Source organism: Cyprinodon tularosa, unplaced genomic scaffold (assembly GCF_016077235.1).
Source record: "Cyprinodon tularosa strain WSP-4 unplaced genomic scaffold, ASM1607723v1 ctg669, whole genome shotgun sequence".
NCBI classification, from domain to species: Eukaryota; Metazoa; Chordata; class Actinopteri; order Cyprinodontiformes; family Cyprinodontidae; genus Cyprinodon; species Cyprinodon tularosa.
This window is the reverse complement of record NW_024039417.1, coordinates 141,875-165,434: the sequence shown is the minus strand read 5'-3', so window position 1 is coordinate 165,434 and position 23,560 is coordinate 141,875. Positions and strand designations below refer to the sequence as shown.

The 23,560-nt window shown below is 38.7% G+C and overlaps 1 protein-coding gene and 1 long non-coding RNA gene across 10 annotated transcripts; one reads left to right on the top strand and one right to left on the bottom strand.

The window, feature by feature from the left end:
* Positions 1-475: 475 nt before the first annotated feature.
* Positions 476-5,179, bottom strand: LOC119771396. The gene is made up of 3 exons (XR_005279142.1): positions 5,050-5,179; positions 3,849-3,957; positions 476-1,134 (listed from the first exon to the last, which is right to left on the bottom strand). It is a non-coding gene; the product is annotated as an uncharacterized LOC119771396 (long non-coding RNA).
* A 924-nt stretch (positions 5,180-6,103) lies between these two features.
* On the top strand, positions 6,104-22,561 carry azin1a (antizyme inhibitor 1a). Of its 9 annotated transcripts, none has more exons than XM_038267314.1 (12): positions 6,104-6,237; positions 9,700-9,821; positions 11,922-12,133; positions 12,306-12,479; positions 12,621-12,793; positions 14,979-15,113; positions 15,253-15,331; positions 15,449-15,523; positions 15,606-15,771; positions 17,262-17,377; positions 20,328-20,545; positions 21,672-22,561. In XM_038267314.1, the coding sequence occupies exons 3-12, from the start codon at positions 12,032-12,034 to the stop codon at positions 21,784-21,786; spliced, it is 1,353 nt and encodes a 450-aa protein (XP_038123242.1). In that variant the 5' UTR covers positions 6,104-6,237; positions 9,700-9,821; positions 11,922-12,031; the 3' UTR covers positions 21,787-22,561. The 9 variants fall into 9 exon arrangements, with proteins under 9 accessions (XP_038123242.1, XP_038123238.1, XP_038123236.1 ...); XM_038267310.1 differs by lacking the exon at positions 6,104-6,237 and adding an exon at positions 8,268-8,459 and having other exon boundaries at positions 11,940-12,133; XM_038267308.1 differs by lacking the exon at positions 6,104-6,237 and adding an exon at positions 8,268-8,459.
* The last annotated feature ends 999 nt before the right edge of the window (positions 22,562-23,560 follow it).

The following is a 23,560-nucleotide window of genomic DNA, read 5'->3' as shown; positions in this document are numbered from 1 at the left end:
AACCAGACGTTTTTCTTAATGAAAGCAAAGCTAAAGGTTAACTCAAAGGCTGACAGTGTTTCACATCTGTTCTCATTGTTGAAATGGTGTAAGGAAATCAGAAGTCTTTGAACATGTCCTTTATAATCCTGTAGGGTTTTTAGCCTTTGTTGGTTATGTATTTAGAAAACATGCAACCTGTGCATTAGATTATTGAATACATGAAAACTTAGCAAAAATTATTTTAGACACGGTTTATAAAAATTGAGGACACAAACAGGTTGAACAGAATCCTAAGACAGAAAAGAATTCTGGGAGATTAGTAGGAATGGCTTAGAGATCAGAGCAGAGTGCTTGGATTCTGAATGCAGGAGACAATTTTTGTTATGATATACATTTGCAATGACCTATAAAGTTGATAATCCTCATGCCAAAGTACAAATCAAGTGTGGCTAAAAGCAGGCAACCCCTGTATTTTGGGGAATTTACCAGCAATCTTTCTAACTAAACCCAAACGCTGCACATTCGTTGGACGTTGTTTGTTTCTGCTTTGCATCATTTATTGGGAATGTTTTTATGTTTAACCACCATGTGCAGCCACGGGCAAATTGGGAGACATGAGGACAATACTATTATTATAAAAGGTGTTATTTAAAGCTTGTTTCACTTCCTCTATGATGCTACCACTTAGAACCTCTATCGGACTTCTCCGAGTCAGAATATTAATTTCCTGGAGCTAAACGTTGTGCTTTCTCAGCGAAAGCAGAGTGCAGCTCAGGCAACAGTTATCCTCCACAGACCCCCATCTAAATTGGTAAATTATAACACGAATGGAGACAGACAGACAGACCTCAGTTATCCGGGTGGAGCTCGGAGTAGAGTCGTTGCTCGTCCATGTCAAAAGGAGGCAACTGAGGTGGCTCAGGCATCTGTTTCGGATGCCTCCTGGTTGCCTCTGTCTGGAGGGGTTCCAGGCCTGTCCCATTGGGAGGAGGCCTCGTGGAAGGCCCAGGACATGCTGGAGGGACTATGTGTCTGAGCTGGCCTGGTGTCACCTTGGGGTCCCCCCAAAGCAGCTGGAGGAAGTGTATGTGGATCGGGAAGACTGGGCGTCTTTGCTTAGACTGCTGCCTCCACAAACCGGCCCCGGATAGGCTGAGGAAAATAAATGAATGAATGAATGAATGAATGAATGAATGAATGAATGAATGAATGAATGAATGAATGAATGAATGAATGAATGAATGAATTGATAGACAGACAAAATCAAATCCTTAGCACATACCATGTTACACACTGACTTTGACCAGTTTTACTGTCTCTGCTAAAGTATGGTCTCCCCACATAATACTGCTGCCACCACCATGTTTAATAAGGGTGTGACGTGTGTACCACTTTGCTCAAACTCACCAAGATGAAAGTTGCTACAGACTATAAATTTGTCTCTTGGCCTGCCTCAGCCATTCTTAATCTAAATAATTCCAAAGTAGCTCTGATTGTAACTTTTTCCTCTCTCCATCCCAGTCTCTGCAGTTTGGAACCATCCAACCTCTAATCAGCTCCAATCAGCTTCCCTTTACCCAATATACTGAGCTTGGCTGTTTTGAAGGTAGTATAATATAATAAACGACATTGTGTACAAAAAAAGAATAAATTTCTTAATAAAAATCTTATTGCTCATCTACAATCTTGTTTAATTCATGGGACTTTACTTATGGTTATATATCAGAATCAGAATCAGAAATACTTTAATAATCCCAGAGGGAAATTACTTTACTTAATGTTACTTAATTACTTACTTAATATAATCTATTAACTAGAACAGAGAACTGTGAGCGTGCATTAGACTTTGAGTAAAATATTACTTAAAGTCTAATGCACGCTCACAGTTCTCTGTTATGATATAATGATGAAAATAGACATTATGTCTTTTCAAAACGGAAACAAAGGTTAAATGGTGATCATTTTTTAGCCGGTCTTATTGTGTGGCTTTCAGGTTCTATCTAGCAGAAACTCTCCACCTCTTTGATACTATTGTTGAACATGACATGTCACAAAAATGGACGTAGATAAGGCCTGACCCAACTTCAATTTATTTTTATCATCATTTTACTGGATACAAATTTAGAGTCTTTTAATCAGGCCAGTTTCACATCATTTGGATGTTAAACATGAAATACCAAAAAGGAGAAATATAACCTGGGACAAAAAGCAGAAATTAATTTTGTCTCTTATGTGTCACCGATGCAGCACTGCAGCAATGTTTGATGGTTTACTAGTAACTTCCATATGTACCCAAGCAAACTGAATAGCATCTATCATCATAGAGTTTATTTTCTCACGTGAACAGAAGTTCAAAATTTATGGAGCAAAGCGTCAGAATTACTCATCAGATCTCTGACACTGTTTGGCAAGAAAGAAAAGAAACCATGTTAGTGTAAGGTAACAAGATATGTTACCTAGGACCAGATTAATGGCCTTGTGATCAGACTTTTTTTTTAATGGAAGAGAATATTTAAGTTTATCGGCCTTAAAGTGCTTCTAGATAAAATAATTCCGGGAAGGGCATCATTTTCTTTCTTGGGGACACTAAATGAAGGAATGTATGGTGCTGGGGGGTGCTGCCCCTTGTAGCGAGCGGGAGATTTAAAAATATTTTATTAAAAATACTTTGCACAAATTATAGATTTCTTATGAATATTTTGGGAAATAATTTTTGCCTTTTTTAAATTTTACTATTACGTGTATTTGGATTTTAATTTAGTTATTTTGAGGCCTAATCAACACAAGCTCATGGAAGTTACGTTGTCATAGCAAGGTCAAGCAAGCTAAAGAGTGTTATCCAGCTTGCGGCAGCAGACTAGTAAATGTACATAGTCTAATGACAAAAACAAGGAGGAAATATGGCACAGAAAGGCATTTCGGATTTGTCCGCTCATGAGGGCCTCGTCGAGGACTAAGGCCTCCATACATAGGTTGTGTACGCTAACCACTGTGCCATCTACATGCCCGTTATTTTGAAGTTTAATTAATAGCACATTTATTCACCTGAGAACTGATGTCTGTGTTACAGACCCTGGTATGACAATAAAATAGTGAATCTTAATTTACTTAATTATTTTAATTGTATTTTAAATAGGCCTATAGGCTCATAGGTATTTTGCCCAAAAAAAACCAAAAAAGAATTCACAGCACCCCATGTTCAAAAGTACTTCCTGCAGCCCTGAAAGAATGAAATAGAAACAGGGCACTAGTTGATCATTTGATATATTAGGTGAACCAAAGAGCCATTTGCAGCTCTGGAAACCCCAGATGAAGCAGATGAAAGATGAAAACTGTGATATCTCAGTATGACTGAGGCTAAAAGTACAACAATGTTGTTTTTAAACCATTGCTAAAATAAAGCTGTAAAAATAAAAACTGAAATTAGTTCAAGGGACCTATCAGTGGTAGTTTCTAGGCCAAAAAATATCCCCATACATTTTTTAGCATTTTCTCTAGTAAAGAGGGCCTTAATGGGGGGCCAGGGCCAGTTCTGCAGGGGTACAGGCCCCTGTTTGCCCCGGTCTGGAACCGTCAATGGCGATGGTTATATTTCAGCTTCTGTTAAAGTAAGTCAAGTTTATTGTATTCTGTCAGAAAAGGGACAGATGGATAAAGTATTCAAGGTGAGACAGTCAGTAGGAAAGTTGCACCACTTTCATTAAAACAAAACAAACTGAAAGAGAACAGAACAAAAGCGCAGAGCTGTGGATCTCAGCTACTGCAGGGGGTGGGGTGCAACCCATCACTGAATCTCTGGAGGGAGAAACACAGGTAGGTGACCACAATCATCTGATGGAAGGTGATAATCCGTGTGACTCACTTACCTGGTTTAACAGTTCAGTCCATCTCCTTAGAGTGAGGTAGGATCTAGTTGATGCACAGCTAACTAGATGCGGCGTGGAGCCGCCCAGTGTGTTCCCGATAGAGCAGCCTCTGTGGAACCAGCAGAAAACCGAGCCAGGTAAGGAAAACAGTCCAGAACAAGGACAATTCTGAGATCCAGGAATCTCAACTCGATTGAGGGTTCCGATCCACACAGAAACAGACAGAAACAGGGTTCCAGGAATCCACAGAGTGTGAAGGCAGGTTCAGAGTTCCCCCAGTCCAGAAGCGTTCCCAGACAGACACGCAGAGATGCAGACAGGCAGGCTTAGGGACAGAGACAAGACGGGGTACCAATATTTCTGCAGGACTTTAAACTGGTCTCCTCCTAGGAGCCAGGCTTACGGGAATAAAACTGACCATTCCGAGCCAAAGGGCTCCGCAGAAAAGGATCAGGACACGATCAGAAGACAGGACAAACACTAAAACCCTATCAAACCACTGGCCAGCGGGAACGAGGACACAAACCTTGGAACTAACAAAAGTAAGGAAACAGACATACAGGCATGAGACAAACAATGATCTGGGCCCGATAGCTTGGCTGAGCCGAATATAAAGCAGAACCAGCAGGGTGATGAGATCAGTGATAATTAGGAGCCAGGCAGAATAACGCAGGTGAATGACATGAACAATTAAGGCTAGCTATCAGGGCAGATCATGACATATTATGTTTTTTATTTAAATCAATTGAGGTAGGAGGCTTAATATTTAAAGCTGGGTTGTTTTTTTTTGTTGTTTTTTTTTTGGAAAAAATATCAGTTTTATAGCATCTATCAATGCGGTCTCTTCCAGAAAAACGGAAGTTGCAAGGACATCAAGTACTTTGTTAAGTGACCAAAATTCCGCTCACAGCAGATTGCATACTGCATAAAGCGACCAAAGGCTTTGTCAGGTAAAGGGAGTCCTGAATAAAAAAGCAGATTTATTTTACCGGATTCTCTTTTAAGAGGTGGTCATGACACTCGCTCACAATGTGTTCCACTAACAGGTTTTTCTGTGGTTTTCAATTCAATTTTAATGGCATTTTATAAAATAAAACATTTGGTTTAAATGTTTTAACTTTATTTTATCACAAATAAATCAGATGTAGTAACATTTGTGATAGAGGTTCCACTAGAAAAAATATTTTTTTTATGGTCTTACCTTTAAAGTAGTATCAAGAATGTGCATTAAGATCTGGTAACTGTGGAGCTATTATTGATTTGTTTCTGTTGCATATAGCTTCTGTCTTACTGGAAAAGTAAGTCAAAGCTGATTTAGGGTCCTTCTAAATCTGTGCTCTGAGGTAATCTGTTTGCAATGTTTGCAGATATGAATTCCTGCAGCACAATGCAGCCACTGGAGTATTTGGCCTGACGGTGGGTGGTACACACGTCCCTCTGTCGCATACCCAACAGGCTGCGCTGCCTATTATGATCCAAACAATGGAAATCAGGCCCCAACTTTACTGGAAGCCACTCTAGATGCTATGTACGATTAGCCTTATATATACATAGCCCCAGTTTGTGTCGCTGAAAACGGGCACAAAACACGGAACAGCTTTTGTGCTGCAGCTCGAGGAAAAGAAAACTGCCTCTCCGGTCTTTACAATGGACCCTCAGTAATAGTTTTATTAGTGAAACAAACAATGCCATTGTTTATTTGGCTCCAAGGCGCGTTCGGAGCTCATCTAAGGTTTTTTTTTTTAAAGAATTTCACACTTTTAAGAAAATAAAAGTGTTTGACAGACAATTTAGGTTTGCAATTTTGATGGGCCAATATTTACTGGAGTGACATGAAACTACAGCTACAAGCTTGTATATATTCAGAATCCACTGACCTTTTTTTATTCTCAGAACTGATCTTTGACTGTTGGAAATGATTGCAAACACTGACTTTATCATGGAGTGGCCATGATGAGACAGATATCACCAAAAAGTAATAGAGGAACAGCTTCATTAATAATGGATGAATAAAAAGTGCTTGGTTTTATTGGAATGATGTGAGCCTGAACCAACAGGGCTGTTTTGCAAACAGTGGCTGGGCTTTCCTTGGCACACTCCTACTTCACTGTTGAGGAGGGAGACATGCAAATTTATCATCTCAAAAAAAAAAAGCAGATGAAAAAGGGAGGGCAGGCAACAACTCAAAGTCATAACAACTGAGGCTGAGAGACAGTAAAGTCTTGTCTTAATTTAGGCTTAAAGGAAAAAAATGTTTATCATTTTCCAGTTATGACATTAGGAAGCTTTTGGCAGTTTTAAAATAAATAGGATTATTTTACCTACTTTCCTGGACAGCATTTTGTCCTTGCTTCACAGCCATGGAAAATTCAAAGAAGACATAGCACAGGTAATTACAAACAGTACTCACCATCAGCTCTCCATATGGTTGGATTATAAAAGTTACTCTGAAATATGCAGTAAAAACCATTGTTGGTTTAATTTAATAAGCTTTAGTTAATTTATTTTGGTAGCAGATGCAAACCAAAATATTTTTATTTACAGTTCTAGTTCACTCAGTGATGGGTCTGTTCAGCTTTTATCTATGTCCAACAGAGAAAAATGCAATTTGACCTTGGAAAAATAAACTATTCCAGAAAGGCTTACTGTGAGAAAGGTTGGAGCAAATATGTAAATGTGTATGCATCTTTAATCAGCTTAGTGACAGCACAAAGTTAAGCTATTTAGCTTGCTGAACCTATTAATTCTGAAGCGGTTGCTCCAAATAAACAGCATATTGCCAGCAAAAGGTTTAGATACCACCTTAGAGAAAAAGTGTTTAACACATTCACTTCTGTTTTGGTTATATTTTATTTGGAAGTTGAAAATAAATAAATTTTTATTTCACTTTATTTGTTTTCGATTCAAAATTTGAAAGACAAAAAAACATTTTAACCATTGGCTTAAATGTAACTGTTTATGTTAAGTATATTTAGTATTTAAACTTATAAAATCTTTTTTTCAAGATGAAACCAAATAAGGGGTTTGAAAATTGCCACGCCAGTTTTATTGGATGGATTCTAACATTCAGGTTTTTCAATGAAGGCACCGGTTAAAATGTTCACATTATATTTTTACCCTCAGTAAAATACCAATTTCATGTTATCACAGTATCAGCTGAAAAATGAAATACTATAAATAAAAAATAAAATCTGAATATCTTTCAAAAAAGGAAACTTTATTTGGTATAAAGATATTCAGTATTGTGGTTAGAGGGCCTTACGTATTTTTAGGTGAGAAACTTTTTTTTTATTTAGGATTTAATATCCTGTGCAATAACCTGTTTCTTTATATTTAATAGCAAGTGCAATAACTGTATATAGATATAAATACAGATCTATATAAATACTCATGTACATACTCTGTGCAATAACCCTGTATAATCATCCTGCTAAATAAGAGACTTCAGCTGTCATATATATATATATACATGTGGATGCAGTGTATGTACCGCATATACCCCATGCACGTTTGAGAATATTTTTCATTTGAAAAGAAAATATATCAATGTAAAGAAAAAAAAATGTCAGCTGCAAATAGAATGTTTTTTATAACTAAATTTGTAAAAAGATGTTAAAGCTAGTTTTGCTATTGACAAAAAAGAAAATAAGACAGCAGTTATTTTGGTGTATTAATAAAAGAAAGGAGGATTTTTCAATTAGGATTTAGTTTAGCATGGGCATCATTCCCTATGGAGAAAACAAATTTATACTTCTTATTTTAAAGCAATTTTCTCTATGAATTTTAATTTTATATAAATTGATAGGTTCAAAATAGGTTTTTTAATGCATTTATCTCGCAATTTAATTAAGCTCTATAATCTCAATTGTAATTTGTGATATTAAACATTGCTTTTATAACCAATACAGTGTATGCTGTAACAGGTATACCTTTAATATATCAATCAATGCATTTTAAATAGAAAAGGATACAGGGTTCTAGGTAAATTGTTTATTATGAAACTTTAAGCTTCCTACTGATATAAAAAAAAACTACGTATTTTTTAAAAGGCTTTTTAGAAATATGTAAAATTGTAAAAAAAAAAAAAAAAAATGTGATAACCATCTGCATCCCCTATATTTTCAATTTAGAATTAAATATGTTCTAAATGCTATAGTTTTTGGTGAATAGTCCTTAATTTTCCTCATTAATTTTTATTTGACAGCTTAGGACTTAATATAAAATGAATCAAGCTGTTTAAATTATACCGGAAATTGGTGACAGTTTAGTTATTTTTATCTAAATTAACATTACTACTAAATAAAATACCACAAACATCAAAAAGTGTTCGAATAATTATTGTTTTGTATTAATCTTGATGATTTTGATATGTTATTAACAGCGCATGAATCCAAGCATCGGTTTAATTTTGTTGAATAACCGGAAGTGAGTTCAGTGACTTCCGGCGTTAAAATTAAACCTTCCAGCCTCTAAAATCCAAACCTTTAAAGGCAGGAGCCTCGTTGTTTCTATGGCAGCTGCACCTTTCTCTGACTTTAAACCCACAACGCTTTAAAAATTCCGCCTAAAAAGAAGAAGCGTTCTTGTCCCTGTTTTGGGTCTTCAGCCAACGTAAGTATCGTTAGCTAGTTCCACCGCTAGCTTCCTGTTAGCATGCTGCTTGCTAAATGAGGCGGGACATGTTACCGTGCTGGGAATGCATCTGCATACTTTAAATTCTACTGATAGGATTTTGATAAAGGTAATGATTGTTTACAAATGTTTTAAAAAACAGATTTTGAATAAATATATTTATTTCGCTAAGAGTTTTGCATGTAGCTTTATGCTAATTGCTGATAAATGAGAGCAGAGGGAGTAATAACATATCAGTCCATGTTTTATTAAGGAGGTAAATCTTTTTCATACAATGTGTCCAGAAAATTCAGCTTTTAGGTTGGATGTAATCAACTATAATATATATATTTTCCAGGTTTAACCTCATTATAATTTTTTCTTTATTATTTAAATATTTATTATTTAAATAACATGCTGCTGTCATTTTGCACATCTCTGATGTTGCTGCTATTTTCAAATATCCATTACTGTAAAAATGCCCATAGCTATATATTGGTTATTTATTCTCCATGTGTAAAAACACTTTACAGTACAGTATTCTGTTTCTTTCTGTAACTCCTCGCTATTCTGTTATTTTTAAACGCTTTTCTAAGGTCGACATTTGTGTGACCATTTTTTTCTATCATCTTTTTGCTTCTGTAACACCAGAATTTCCCCATTGTGTGACAATAAAGAGATTTTCTATTCTATCCTATTTTATTATCATCTCTCAGAGTCGATCATGAGCAAATGTGTGATTCTTACATCTGGCCAGTAAAAGTTTACCTCTGTAATTACCAGTTTATTATTGCAGACAGACTGTTATAGGGATACTTAGACTTAGTCGTATTTTATTTAGTCATTTTGTATACACAAGTGTAAACACAAAGAAATTTCATTAAGTACAGCTCTCTAGACTATTTCATTTTTTAAAGTGCAGGTAAGCAGCAGTGATAAAAACATTGTGATGAAAAAAAAGGGATGTAAACATATGACTGTAAAGTTACAGTTGCAACATTTCAGGTTTTTTTTATTATTATTATTGTTTTTATTGTACCTGGGTCAGACTTGGGTATTTTTGCGTTGTTTGCAAACAATGACAGACTTTATAGGACCCATTTTATTTATGTTGGTATGTATTATGCTGTAATTTCTATGTTTCTTTGAAGTTTATTCTGATAATATTTTATATGATGCTGTTCATTCCCCCGCCAGTAACTGTTTTGTCTGTGCTCTGTTCTCATGTGGTTCTTTGCAGGTGTACAACAACTACCCTGAGGATCTAGGGGCAGCTCTTTACAGAGAGCCGTTTGACTTCAACGCCGAGCCGCCTTGGGATCCTAGCTGATAGCGGACGAGTTCCTCACAGGACTCCTCCGTGTAGGTACATTAGGAGTCAAATCCTCTTATTTTAGTCAGAGATTACACAATTGTGTTTTAAGTGACCCACTTTTCCCCAGAGTGCATCTCAGTCTAAGGATATTTCTGTGATGTATTAAAATAAATGTCCAAAAATAAGATACAGAAAAGCTATACTTAGATTCATATGTCTTTGATGGATCACGCTGTGTTTTCTTTGCTGTAATAGATTTTCTGTTCATACCTTAATCTTCCCATCACTTCCTTAAAGTTTATCACAAACTAAAGTGTTTTCTAGGCATGTCTTCACTGACAGGTTTCAGCAGTGGATTTTACTTTATTTACAGTTAGAAGACTGCAAGAAGCACATATAATTTTTCTTTAAACTTTCCTGATGTGTTTGTGTGCAGTACATAACACAAGATGGACGAAACTTTGTTAATCATCATGTCTCTGGGGATTTTTAAATTAACTGACCATTAAAAAACTTGTGAACAGTGTGAACCAGGTGTTAATTAGTACTTTAAAAAAATGTATGGTCAATCCGTTCTGGCAGTGGTTCCCAGTGATTGATTTGAACCTTTGGCTTTCTGATTATTAATCAATTAAATAAAGAAATATTAGACAGATTAATCACTTTGCGATGGTAGTAAAGGAGCGCTCTCAAACTAACAGTATTAGCCAATCAGAAGAAGAAGGGGGCGGGTCTTAGGAACGCGTCTACCTCCTCCTCTCGTTTATTGCTCAAGTCGCCAGATAGATTGTGGTACAGTGCTGAAGTTCTACACAGAAAGCCACTTTAGGCCGTTTATGGCTACATTCAATGGAGAGACTTGTAAAAATAAAAAAAATAAATGAAACTGTGTTTGGAGAGAAGGACGATAGAGAGAACGGAATTGCATGGAGTGGGCCTAATGCAGTTCATGAACTCCGGCACGCTGCGCTCCAGGAAGCTTGTTTACATGTCCAGCGGAAAAAAGGGGCTACACAAACATTAGTTAAAATTAATTAGTTATGAGTTTAAAAAAAAAGGGTTTGTGCTTTCCTCGAAGAACACGACCGCCTAATAATTTCTGTCGGAAAAAAAACTTGATTTATGTTGGTGATAATCTATTTTTTTTTTTTTTTTGTATAATTACCTCTCAAGTTTGATCTTTCATCCATCCAGTTTCTACTGTACCCCCTTGCAACTACACTAAACCTCCCTTTGGGGGCGACAGGAACCACAGTACCCAGGGGTTAATGCTAATTGTTGGCATAATCAATTGTGAAATAAAGGAATCCTGTTGCCAAGTCAACATAACCTTAGGGATTCACGATATAATCGGCCCCCTATCGGTATCGGCCTGTATCGGCCTTAAAACTGAATATCGGACATCGGCCACCCCACCGATATTTAACCCGATATTTGATCAGCTTCTGAGTTTCTAGTCTAAAAAAAAATAAAAAAAATACTATTACTTCTTCTTCCTCAAAAACTTCTTTTTTACAGACTTAAAAACTTCTAAAGACGAGGGAAAAATATTGATACATTAAAATATCACAATATCTTCCTATGGTGATATATTGCCATTTAAAAATAGCATATCGATCTCTTTTACTAATGAAATATTGCTATATGTCATCGTTATGCTACGAAATCCCCCGAAAATTCACAAAATTTTGCCATATATTTATATGTTGATATATTGACGCGGTATCGATCTATTTTACTAACAAAATCTCACAAGAATTTACAAAATATCATGAGAGTTTGTAACAGAACAATGAAATTTCATGAGATTTTGAAAGTAAAATAGATCGATACCGCGCTTTTAAAAATCAATTTGATATCAGCATATGAAAATATATTTGAGTATATTATTTTTCAAAGTGTCAGAAATGGATAACAAAACTGATATTTTGAATGACTACTTATTTTTGTCCAGTATATCGGATATCGGCCAAAATCCCAATATCGTGCATCCCTACATAACCTGCTTATGATGCTTAATTAATTTAGATTCATTAAGCATCATAAGCTGTTCAGTTAAATAACCAACAGAGCTGTATCTTAAAATAATGAAACAGTTTTAAAACTTTGTGTTTATGGTAGATTATGTCTTTTTCTTTACTGCATAGTTTGTTGTATTAATCTAGGACCCCAGGGGCTCGACGGGGAAGCCGCGAGAACCATTTTGGAGCAGCCACATTCTTTATGCCTGTCGGATTAGAAGACCACGATCAAGAGGATGAAAGGGATCACAGATGAACCGCAGTATTCTGTCAGCTTACTGGATGGAGGCACCGCTTTTTGCGATGTCATTAATAATCACATTGAACAGCAAACACAGGTAAGGCTTTTCCACTTCACCAGATACTGCTTTCTTACTTTGTCACTGTTTATTTTCATGTAGCTTAGATCATTTTCCATCATGAAGGAGCATCTTTTTAGAGCTTAAAGTAAATCATGAGGCGCTGGAGTTGTTTTAGTTTCATTCGTGTTTCTGTTTTTAATTTTTCCAGTCTGAGAAGAAAGCTTTCTTTGTAGCTGACCTGGGAGTGATTCTCAGGCAGCATCGACGCTGGCGAACTCACATGCCCCAGATCCGGCCGTACTATGCGGTGAGATGCAACAGCAGTCCAGCTGTGATTGAGGTTCTCGCTGCCCTTGGCTCTGGCTTCACCTGCTCCAATAAGGTATGTCTCACAACCTTGAGATCCGGGTTATTGTGCTGCTTCTTGAATTCAACACAGAATAGTTGTTGGTTCATAAAAATCAGCTTGCTTGTTAGTGTGTGATTCTTTATGGGATACAGCTCTTTCTTATTTTTATTTTAGTCTGAACTTGAGCTTGTGCAGAGCCACGGTATTCCCTCAGAAGACATCATCTACAGCGGCGTTTGCAAACAAGTCTCCCATTTAAAATACACGTCTAAGAATGGCATTGATCTTCTCGTGTGTGATAATGAAGCAGAGCTACGGAAGATCTCCCGCTGCCACCCTAACGCCAAGTAAGTCAGTACAGTATGTCTGCAAGTGGGTGTTTTTTTTCTCACTGATACACTTTATGCATTTGTAGGAACCAGTGGTGCTCCGTTTTCCATTTATGGCTGATTTCCAAACTTTTTTTTTTGTAAATCCTAATGATGTTGTTTCTTCAGTATCATTTGTGCAAAATTTCCAAAATACCAATATTTCCTCAGCTCAGCATGTCCCACACCAGTCACAGCTACGGTTGTTCCTTTTCTCTCAGCATCAACAACCAACGTTTTTTGCCAGCACTGTCAGTCAGTGCTAAAGTGTGACGGCAAAAGGTTTATATTTTTTAGGTGTGACTATCTGGTTACCAGTCTGGACTGACTGGAGATGTGTTTCCATCAGGTTTTTGTTTTTCTTTTTTTTGCTGGTGAAGATTCTCAGTCATCCAGGTCAGATTCATTCCAAACTGACTAAATTTTAGAGTAAATCTTTTAGCGCTTGCTTGAGATCATTTTTGTCTTGTTAAAAAACACTTAACCCCCTTATTTATATATACAAGGATTAAGTTATTCCGGACCCAGGCCTTGCCCGTGGGTAAAAAAAAAAAAATCACTGGAAACTAAAAAGAGAATCGAAATCCCTCTTGCGTTTGTCAGCCAATGGTAGCAAAGGAGCGCTCTGAAACTAACAGTATTAGCCAATCAGAAGAAGAAGGGGGCGGGTCTTAGGAAAGCGTCTACCTCTTCCTCTCGTTTATTGATCAAGTCGCCAGATAGATTGTGGTTCAGTGCTGAAGTTCTACACAGAAAGTCACCTTAAGCCGTTTACAGCTCCATTCAACATGTAAAATGTCAAAAAATAAATTTGTGTTTGGAGAGAACGACGATAGAAAGAACGGAATTGCATGGAGTGAGCACAATGCAGTTCATCAACTGGGAAGATGACATGACCATAGATAAAGTCTCAAAAATAAATGGCGCTGGGCATGGCTGGAGGAGACAGGGCGAGATGGAAGTTAGGTGAACCAGGCGCTTGCTTCTGCAAGCTGTGCTCCAGGAGCGCTTAGCAGCAAAACTGGATATCAAAAGAAATGTGATACATGCAACTGGTAGATATAGATGCACTTTTGCCATCTTCTGGCCGTTTTTGGTATTGGACTTTCAAAAGTCAAATTTAGTCTTCAATTATTCATACAATCTCTTGAGTTTCTTACCTGTGTCGAAAAAGTTCAGGCTCAGGATTTGTTTTTGCTGTAATCCCTGTATATATATTGCAATTCAGTTTATTTCTATAGCGCTAATTTACAACACATGTCATCTCAAGGCACTTTACAGTTCACCAGATCATACAGTCAAATTGATTCAAAGTTTTCTATCTAAGGAAAACCAGTTGATTGCATCGACTCATTGACTTGAAGGCAATCCCTTACACTAAGCATGCTTGTAGCGACAGTGAGAGGAAAAAACTCCCTTTTAACAGGAAGAAACCTCCAGCAGAACCAGGCTCAGTGTTCTGCTGGAGGTTAATCATAGGTAATCTTAATTGTTGGTGGAAGCACAGATGCCACAATTTCTCTCCCTTCAGTATCTCAATCCCCTTGAAGTGTGCATTGATATTTAGGATTTTTGGCACATGTAAATTAGATTATGCACAAAGAAGCTACAGGAAGTAGTGTTCAAAGTAAGTGTCCTTTCACCTTTGACTTAAAGCTGATCAAATACTCAATCGCAGAGGAGTAGTTGTGACCAGAGGGGAGGGGTGGTGATGCAGCAGCTTCAGCCACTCACACAGGAATCATTTTCTGATTAGATTTTTAAAAAACAGTAATGACGGGTGTATAACTTGAAGCCAGTACTGGGCTCCAGCCTGCTTGTTTATTACAGGCAAGTTTCATGTCATCATACAGCCGCATTAACCTTTGCATTGCCTCGGTAAGTCGTTCCAATGGATGGATGTCTTTTTCTTCTCACATTTCAACAGTTTGCTTGAAATACAACACACAACATTTACATGGAAACACAGCTTAAAATATAAATACACAGAAAGAGGAACCGGGAGTAAAACCCAGGGCGTCTCGATGTAAAGCATCAAAATATTTGTCTCTTTTGAAAACATAATTTAGCTGGTTTTATCTGTGGTGAAAGAGGCTGGATTTCAGTTAACACTTTCTTTTGTTATCTTATACACTGTCCCCCCCTTCCCTCGTGTCTAATCCAGGCTTTTGCTCCAGGTTTCATCCGAGGCCTGGAACCCAGATGATGAGCTAGGCATGACATTTGGATGCTCCCTCAAAGACTGCAGACATCTCCTGGAGAGTGCCAAGGAGCTGGGTGTGCAAGTTGTGGGAGTCAGGTGAGTCCTGAAAAGCCAAGGTTAGAGAGCATCTCTGGAGTCATTCAATGGTAGCAGTTCAAATCTGAGGAATTCTTCAGTTATTAAAAAAATAATAATAATTTGTCAGTTAAACTGAGTGACCTGTTTCTCTTATTAGGTGTCACATTTCCAGCGCGTGTGACGACCAGGTTTATGTTCACGCAATCTCTGATGCCCGCTGCATCTTTGACATGGGAGTAAGTGATGAAGTCAATACAAAATTCAACCCTCAGAAAACTGATTTGATTTTACTTTAGCTCCTAAAACAAGCGGGACATAAGTTTATGGTTTTTTTGTTTCTTTTTCTGTTGCAGGAGGAAATGGGATTCAGAATGAACCTCTTGGACATCGGAGGTGGATTCAGTGGCTCTGAGACCCGGCTGGAAATGGTCAGTATCAATCCAGCTGTTCTGTGGTGCTGTTTTAGGACATTGTTCGGCCCTGATTCATGTTTCTAATTCTTGCCTTTAGATCAACTGTGCCGTCATGTCTATGGTGGACCTATACTTCCCTTCCTCCTCTGGAGTTTCCATTATTGCAGAACCTGGGAGCTTCTTTGTATCTACTGCATTCACCCTGGCTGTGAGCATCATTTCCAAAGCGGTGGTCGCCCGTGATTGCCAGGACCAGAAACAAAGTATGTTGAATGATGCTTTAACCTCTTAAAACCGACCCAGTGGGTTTTAAGACCTTAAGTGGGGGTGATAACTCAGAATGCATAAAATTCCACCGGTAAAATTTGTACCAGCAGGTGGCGCCATTGCGCGCAGCTCCAAGCTTACACCAAAAGTTCAAAGCCCACAGCTCTGGAACTGTTATTGCTATAGAGGTCTGAAATTTTCTGCATTTGTGGTTGACATTATGTAGAACACATATAATACAATAAAATCTGCTTTTTCTTAAGAATTTCTTTATTGCCGCTGTTCAAAAAAGACCTATCATTTCTGAGAATTAAAAAAAACAACAACTTTGAGTCATGTTTGAACTGATGCAGGTTGGTCTGTGTTCTAGTCACCCAATTTATATATTGGGAAACTAGACGGTTTTAGCTTTCAAATAATGTATTTCACATGTAATTTGGGCTTACAGTTCCTAAGTTATTTCCTTTTCCATTTGGGTATGCAAAATATCTAAGGATTACCCAAAATGTTAAGAGGTTTATGCTATGTTCACACCGGACGCAGCAAAAGCAGCAAAATCGCGTCTGCTGCTTCATTTTTGCTGCTTGTACCAGTTAGTTCTGACGCGCGGCTGAAGCAGCTTTGCTGCTCTGGCTGCGCGGTGCAAAAGTGGGTCTGACGCAGGTTGGGCGGAGCTACTCTATCCTTTCCTTGCCTTGCAGCTATATTTGCTGTGATCAGTGGGAATAAAGTAGTTTTAATATGTGTTTAAGTGAGAAAATCCACCTGAAAACTTAATCAGTGCAGTCAGTTCATCCAGATTACAATCCTGCCTTCCAATATTATTTCTGTCAGAGCCGCTCAGACCCCCACATACCAGCGATGTGCTGTCAGTAGGATCCCATTCCACAGCAGCCTCTGGCCGGGTCGCCTCTTCGTGGTTCACCGCGGCGGCTGGTAGGTGTTTTTCATCTAAATAATCCAAACTGCAGGCAGCAGGATAATAAAAGCGAACATATTCTGCCGGCAGATTTCTGCATTTTAAGTTAATTTAGGCGTCAATAAACTGTTTCAGAGGAGTGATCACAGCGCTCTGATCATAAGCGATGTGTCTCTCTCTCTCTGCTCCCAGATCAGCTTCTCTGATTGGTTGATGCGGCGCGTCGAGCAGCAAAAGAACAATTTTTCCATCTCGAGCAGCGGCGCGTCAGATGCTTAAACGCGCCCGACGCGCTGCTTCAGCTGCTCAGACGCGCTTCGCCTGCTACTCAAAACGCGCTGCGGGACCTTTTGCTGCGCCTTGATGTGCGTCAACCATTGACTTTGCATGTAAACTCGCTACTGTCGCGCCTGCTGCGTCCGGTGGGAACGCAGAATAAGACAAAGATGAAAGATTGATTAATTATGATTTTAAATGAAATATTAAGCTTCCAGTCAGCTTTTTGCAGCAGTCCTATGATGAATGAAGTAAATAAGATAAATAATGCTCCGTTGAATCTCTTAACAGATGAGCCGTCTCCCAACGAAGAGCCAGAGTTCCAGTATTACATGTGCGAGGGGGTGTACGGATCGTTTTCAAGCAAACTCTCAGAAGCAGGGATTGCTGCTCCATCTGTTCATAAGGTGAGTCTCAAAAACATTCTCTACAATAAGATGCAAACACAGCAGCGCTAGATGTGATTCCTCCCAACACACTCCTGGTCCTCAAGGCACCCTGCTCTGCATGTTTTGGATGTTTCTGAGCTTCAGCACTCCTGATTCAGATGATTGCAGTTCAGCAAAGCCTGTTAATCTGCTATCAATTGATAACAGGTGTGTGAAAGCTGGGAAACCTCTAAAACATGCAGGGCAGTGTGCCTTGAGGACCAGGGTTGAAAAACACTGCTCTAGGAGTGTGATGTGTATAGTGAGATGTACTGCCATCTAGTGGTGCGTTAGATTCGTTACGTCATAGTGAGGCACCGGGGCCTGTTCTAATTGGAGGACTCCTCATCATGACATATGCAGCCTTCTTTTTGCCCGTTTTGAAGGACGTGTTTCCTATGTATCCTTGGGTATCCCATGGTTCATTGCGAGTCCAAGCAAGCCGGCTGCTCCGTGCTCAGAGGAAAAAGTAAAATGGCGCCGAACAGTGGTGGATATTGTAAATGTAGTTTATTATAATACAAGTATGTGAATAGTTCTAAATCTAAAATGAATGGAAAAAGCTGTTTTAAATGGTTACTGTTTCAGATATGTGGCGGGTAATGTTTGGTTTATTGAAGGGTTTTATCTGTCCATCTGTAAATGGGTTTGGCTGATATATATTAGCACAGATTCCAATATATCTGCAGTGTCGGGACTATAAATATGATATCTGTTATGACGTTACTACTGTTTGAATCCGGATCCAAACTCTTCCGGCCTCCTTATTTTCACGGACCTCGGAGAACCCAGTCCAGGGCCGTTTCTCAATACATGTACCTGTGCGTTCTCATGTCCTCGTGAAACGTCATCAGCCTCAGCACTAGTACTCATCTAATTCACAAGAACAGCAGACCGAGAACGGACAAAGTCCCCGGATGTTGTTCTCGCCCCTCCCTCTTTACCCAGCATGCATCAGAGCAAACTTGTCCGTTCTTGAGATTGACAGTTGTCCCAGCATGCACTGGGGCAGCAGCAGCTTTCAACGGAGCGCTCACAGAGCTCAGAGTATGAAGTTAAAAGTTCTCTTTTCTGTTGCTGTTGTTCAATAAAAGTACGTTTCAAGATCATTTGATGAGAGAATAATATACTTTTAATTGTCACTATTTGGTCTATTTACTGATTTGATGCGTAATTTTAAAAAATTTCCGAAGTTGAGAGGACCGCGGCAGCCAGCGGAGCTCAATGGCTAACAGCAGCCAGGACTAACCGCAGTCTGTCTGCAGCAGCCCTCTCTCTGCATAGCCGTGTGTGAAGGACCGCTGGCTCTGATGCCGATTTTTTTTTTTATATTTACCAAAATGTTCATTAGATTTGTGTTTATCTGACCATGTTCATTATTATTCCCCCAATAAATGGAAAAAAGTAATAATTTATTATTATCTAGAGACTATTAACAACAGGAGGTGAAATGCAGCTCCAGACGAGCTGAGCATGTGGTGATGTCATCATTACGCTTCTCTTCCAATTCACCCATATTTATGCTGCGGGCTCCCGTTCTCCCAGAGTCCAGACTTTACTGCGTTCTTCTCATGAACATACTTGGCGAGAACACGAGTCCATACCTGCGTTCTAGTAAATTGAGAAACTGCCCAGGCAGACCGGCTCCTTTCAGGATGCAGCCTCTGAAATCAAATTCACCCAAAGTGTACCTAACATGATTCAGTTTTTATGTCTCATACTATCATCTTAACACACATGAATCTCCATTATTACCCAGGAAAGGCGATATTCTCTTAAGATCCCATGTTCTCTGGACCACTACTGGCAAATTACAGAAATACTAAGAAAACAAAACAGAATAAACAAACCTTATGCTCCAATGGAGACATAACAGCATTAAACAACACGGAAAATCCCAAAATGAGATCCATTTACCTAATATAGACATAGCCTGTGTGCCTCACTAGCAACCAAACTAGTCCTGTCTGACCGCACTGCCCCGTTTCTAACACCAACATCAGCTTCCAATCCTGCTTGATTTTAACATTAGAGAGAGAACAGCAATAAAAAGGATTTTAGAAAGAAAAAAGACAAAGAATTCAATTAAATAAAAAAAATACATGTAGTCCAAGTCTGTAATAATAAGTTATAACTTTAATAATCTCAGACTAAAATAAGAGTCTCTCATAATGTCAAACGTTGACGCATAGATGAGTTTTAAGAAGCGGTTTAAAATCTTTAATGCACATTCCTGTGATTTTCCAGCTCTGCCGGTTGTCTGGTAATGATCCTCATAATCAGCTGATCAAGCAGACTGATGCAGCCTCGGGTCATGGACCTTTACTCTTTCTATATGCCAGAGATAAGTTTTCACATGTTTCTACCTTTAATATAACCAGGTTTGGGTGAACAGCTGACGAACACTTTGAGCTGTTCGTCTCTGAAAGCCCTAAGAAGAAAAGGCGACGACGTATTTGGAAAAAAGACATGAGCAAACATGGCTACTACGGTCTGTCAATTTTACAGAAAGAACCACATTTCACTCATTGCACCCCCACCATGCTTCTGTGTTTACATCTGAGAGGAAGAAGAAAAAGATTAATCCTTGTTTGCCCACTGAGCGATTTGCCCACAACGGTCGACTGTACATCAAACGTTTGATTTTCTCCCTACCTCACGATTTCTGATTGTGAGGTGGTCGGGAGAGGCTGATCGCCCCTCATTACTCCCTGTACATTGTACAGGGAGTAATGAGGGGCGATGTGTACACTGTACACCACGCAGGACCAGGCTGAAAGTCGGCCCGATCGAAAAAGTCTCGCACGACTGGAAAGTCGCCCCTGAAAAGGGCAAAAAATTGCGCGGTGTAAGCCCGGCTTTAGAGACAAAGATTAAATCTTTACTACAGGGACAGTTTCTGATGATAATGTCACTTTGTTTTCCACAGAATCCGTCTGTGGACTGTCCATTGTTCAGCAGCAGCTTGTGGGGCCCCTCTGGCGACGATCTGGACCAGGTGGTGGACCACTGCCTGCTACCTGAGCTCAACGTAGGCGACTGGCTTCTCTTTGCCCACGCTGGAGCTTACACCCTGGGTCAGCCACTGTTCCCTTCCAGTGACTCCACGGCGCCCCCTGTCTACTATGTGATATCTTCTAGAGACTGGTGAGCAGCACTGTGATGTTTTTCAGGGTTCCCGCGGGTCCTTAAAAAGTCTTAAAAGGCATTGAATTCTTCAAAATAAAATTAAGGCCTTAATTGGTATTAAAATGTCTTAAATCAGTCGTAGGTCTTAATTTTTAAAACATCATAAATAGGATAATTTTTGTTACGATTTATTTATCTAAATAAAACGTTGAAATTGCCTTTTTTTTTTTTTTAAATGACAGCTCGCCATTATTAGTTCCGTCCCGATAGCGGAACCAATAAAAGCGTTGTTGCGGCCGGGACATTTGGGGGATGCCCCATTAACTTTTTGTCTGGAAAATATGAGCAAGTGTAAATGTAACGAAAATTGTCTCCAGCCAAGAGTTTTCTCCATGGCTAAAACCAGTACCAGGAAACATGAGGCTCAGTGTCTTTTGTGCAAGAAGTCATTCAAGCTCGGAACGATGGAAATTAAGGCAGTGGATTCACATGCGAAGCACGAAACACAAAGCGTCAAAATCGAGTTACCGAGAAACAGCCGTTTTTTCTCAGTTTAGTTCCAACCTTGTCTCTGCCTCCACTTATCACCAAATCAAACATACTAAGAAAATGATCCAAAGAAAAATAGCTGCAAAAAAGACTTAGCACTGGTTATGTTGGGGCTTTAAAACTGATTTGTTTTGTTCCCTGCTAAAACAAAGTTTGTGAATTCAGTTAAATAATTGTTAAAATATATCTCATTTGTGTGTTTTTAGCTTTCTTCCTGTATGGGAAGTTTTTCAAAATATGAAACATTAGTGCAGTGGTTTATGTTAAAATAAACCTTTGGGTTAAGTTGTCGCAAGCAGGTTTTTCTTTTGTTTCTTGTGAATTTGGTCTTAAATTTTTATTACAAGTGGCATTAAAAAGTCTTAAAAAGTCTTGAATTTAACTTGCCTTATGCTGTAGGAAATAGAAGATCCCTTTATTGTCCCACAATGTAAAAATTCTGGCGTTTACAGTAACAAAAATATTATAGAAAAAATGTTCACACAAATGTGAAGCTTAGAAAAATTTATAAGAGTAACATAATTGTGAGGGGGGGCATATTTAGAAGAAATCTGATATTTCCTTTTCTTATCATGTTTGTTGTGTCCTTCTTCAGGATAGAAATGCAGGACACTGGTGTTACCGTGGAGACCATGCTGAAGAACTTCTCATGGATCCCATATTTCATCAGTTCCTCCCAAACTGAAGCTGCGCTGTCTGTTCCAGCTTAGCAGCCTCCTGGCCATGAAGGCTTTTCCTTTGTCCCTCTGGTTTATGCTGCTTTTTTATTGTTGGATTAATGTTTTTAAGTTATAAGATTGGTCTAAAAGCACCGGGACCGGACTGACCTAACCTTTTAACTAAATTGGTATGCAGCAAAAAAATAGTGTTTTACGCTTCATGCATCTACGGTTTACTGAGGTATAGATTTGTAACAAGGTCTTCAGCAGTGTTGCTCAATTTTAGCAGGTTTTTTATTGATACATTTTACTGGAAAGAGCTTTGTGTATTTATAATAATATTGTGTTGCATAAATTATTATATATGTTGAGCTTAAGTCCCATCAGTTCATTCACATACCTGCTGCTCTCACTGTTCAGGTGGTAAAGTAGCTCATCTTTTATCTGTCAGATGACAGGTGTTGTGTGGTTTAAAAGCATCATCAGTCAGCTGGTTACCTAAAGACCTGAACGTCTTCCTGCCTGCACCACCACAAAGCCAGAACATTAAACAGCATGTGCTGCAGATGGAACAGGAAAGTGTTGATGGATGAGGAATCGGGATTATATTTCTTGAGGGAATCAGTACGTTGCTGATGCTTAAAGTGTATACCGGATGTGTAAAACTCACAGGCTCTTCAAAATGAAGGAATGTGGCCATCGTATTGTAACATGAAGGCGTGCTTTAGTTGCATGTATCACGTCTGAAGTCGTCTCCCGTTCAGATGTTAAAGGTTTGTTGTTGCTGTGTCCAAAGGAACTGTAATAAACACCTCATTGAATTCAACGTGTGTAGCTTTTATTTTTAAAGATCTGATGTTGGTGTAATGAGCTTAAAAACATTTCATATTTATGATAGGAATGTTAATATTACAGATTAATGGGGATTTGATTTGAATATTTTTAAACCAGTCTGAAAGAATAGAGTATGGATAAATAGAGATGTCCTGATCACATATATTCATCAGATATCAGCCAAAAATCGGATTATATCAGTCTTCAACTAAAATCTCCAATATAGGCATATGCTGACAAACAAGAATGCTTTAGTCTAAAAGGTATGTAACCCCCTGGTTAGTATCAATGCTTCAGTTCTTTCCAATTTTTGTCTATTCTCTGAGTAATTCTCTACACAGAGGTGACGGATTAGCGGACCAGGGTCCGGATCCGGACCCACCTGCTGGCTAATCTGGATCCAACCTGATTTAAAACATTTATAAATTACTACATTTGTCTAACTTCATTTGCGGCACTTCTCCTGTTAATACGGTAAAGCCCTCCAGAGCGTGCATCACCAGGCTACATGTGACACAAATTAGCCAATGAGCTGCTGTCAGTCTGGGTTGCTGCTGCTGCTACTTTTAGACACAGCAGGCAAACCTGTGGCAAGCCGGGCGATGGGAAAGAAGGAGAAGACGATGAGAAAAAGAGAGCAGATAAAGTGTGGACTGCTGGAAGAACTGTGGTGAACTGGTGACAGAAAAGTGAAATGGTGCTCAAAGATGACCCTGCACATTTAGAGTATGTTTGGCTCAACCTGCTTCTGTGAAGCAGGATTCTCCACCATGAACAGAATCAAAAATAAATATGGATCCAGGCTCAAAATGAGCACCTTGATATGTGCTTTAGAACGGCTTAGTCTCCATTCAAACCCAGGTTTAAAGCCTTGCAGGGCAGCCTAAAGCCCACTGCCAACATTAAGCCAGAAAAAAGAACGAAAAAACGTTCAGTTCAGGTGTTTTATAGAATATGTGAATTAGGAAATTGTCTTTATACCAAAATGAAT

Excerpts from the sequence above, each read along its gene's own strand:
- azin1a (XM_038267314.1), top strand. The coding sequence starts at position 12,032 with ATGAAAGGGATCACAGATGAACCGCAGTATTCTGTCAGCTTACTGGAT. Across the intron at positions 12,134-12,305 it reads ACATTGAACAGCAAACACAG|TCTGAGAAGAAAGCTTTCTT; the intron begins GTAAGGCTTTTC and ends TAATTTTTCCAG. Across the intron at positions 17,378-20,327 it reads CTGCTCCATCTGTTCATAAG|AATCCGTCTGTGGACTGTCC; the intron begins GTGAGTCTCAAA and ends TGTTTTCCACAG.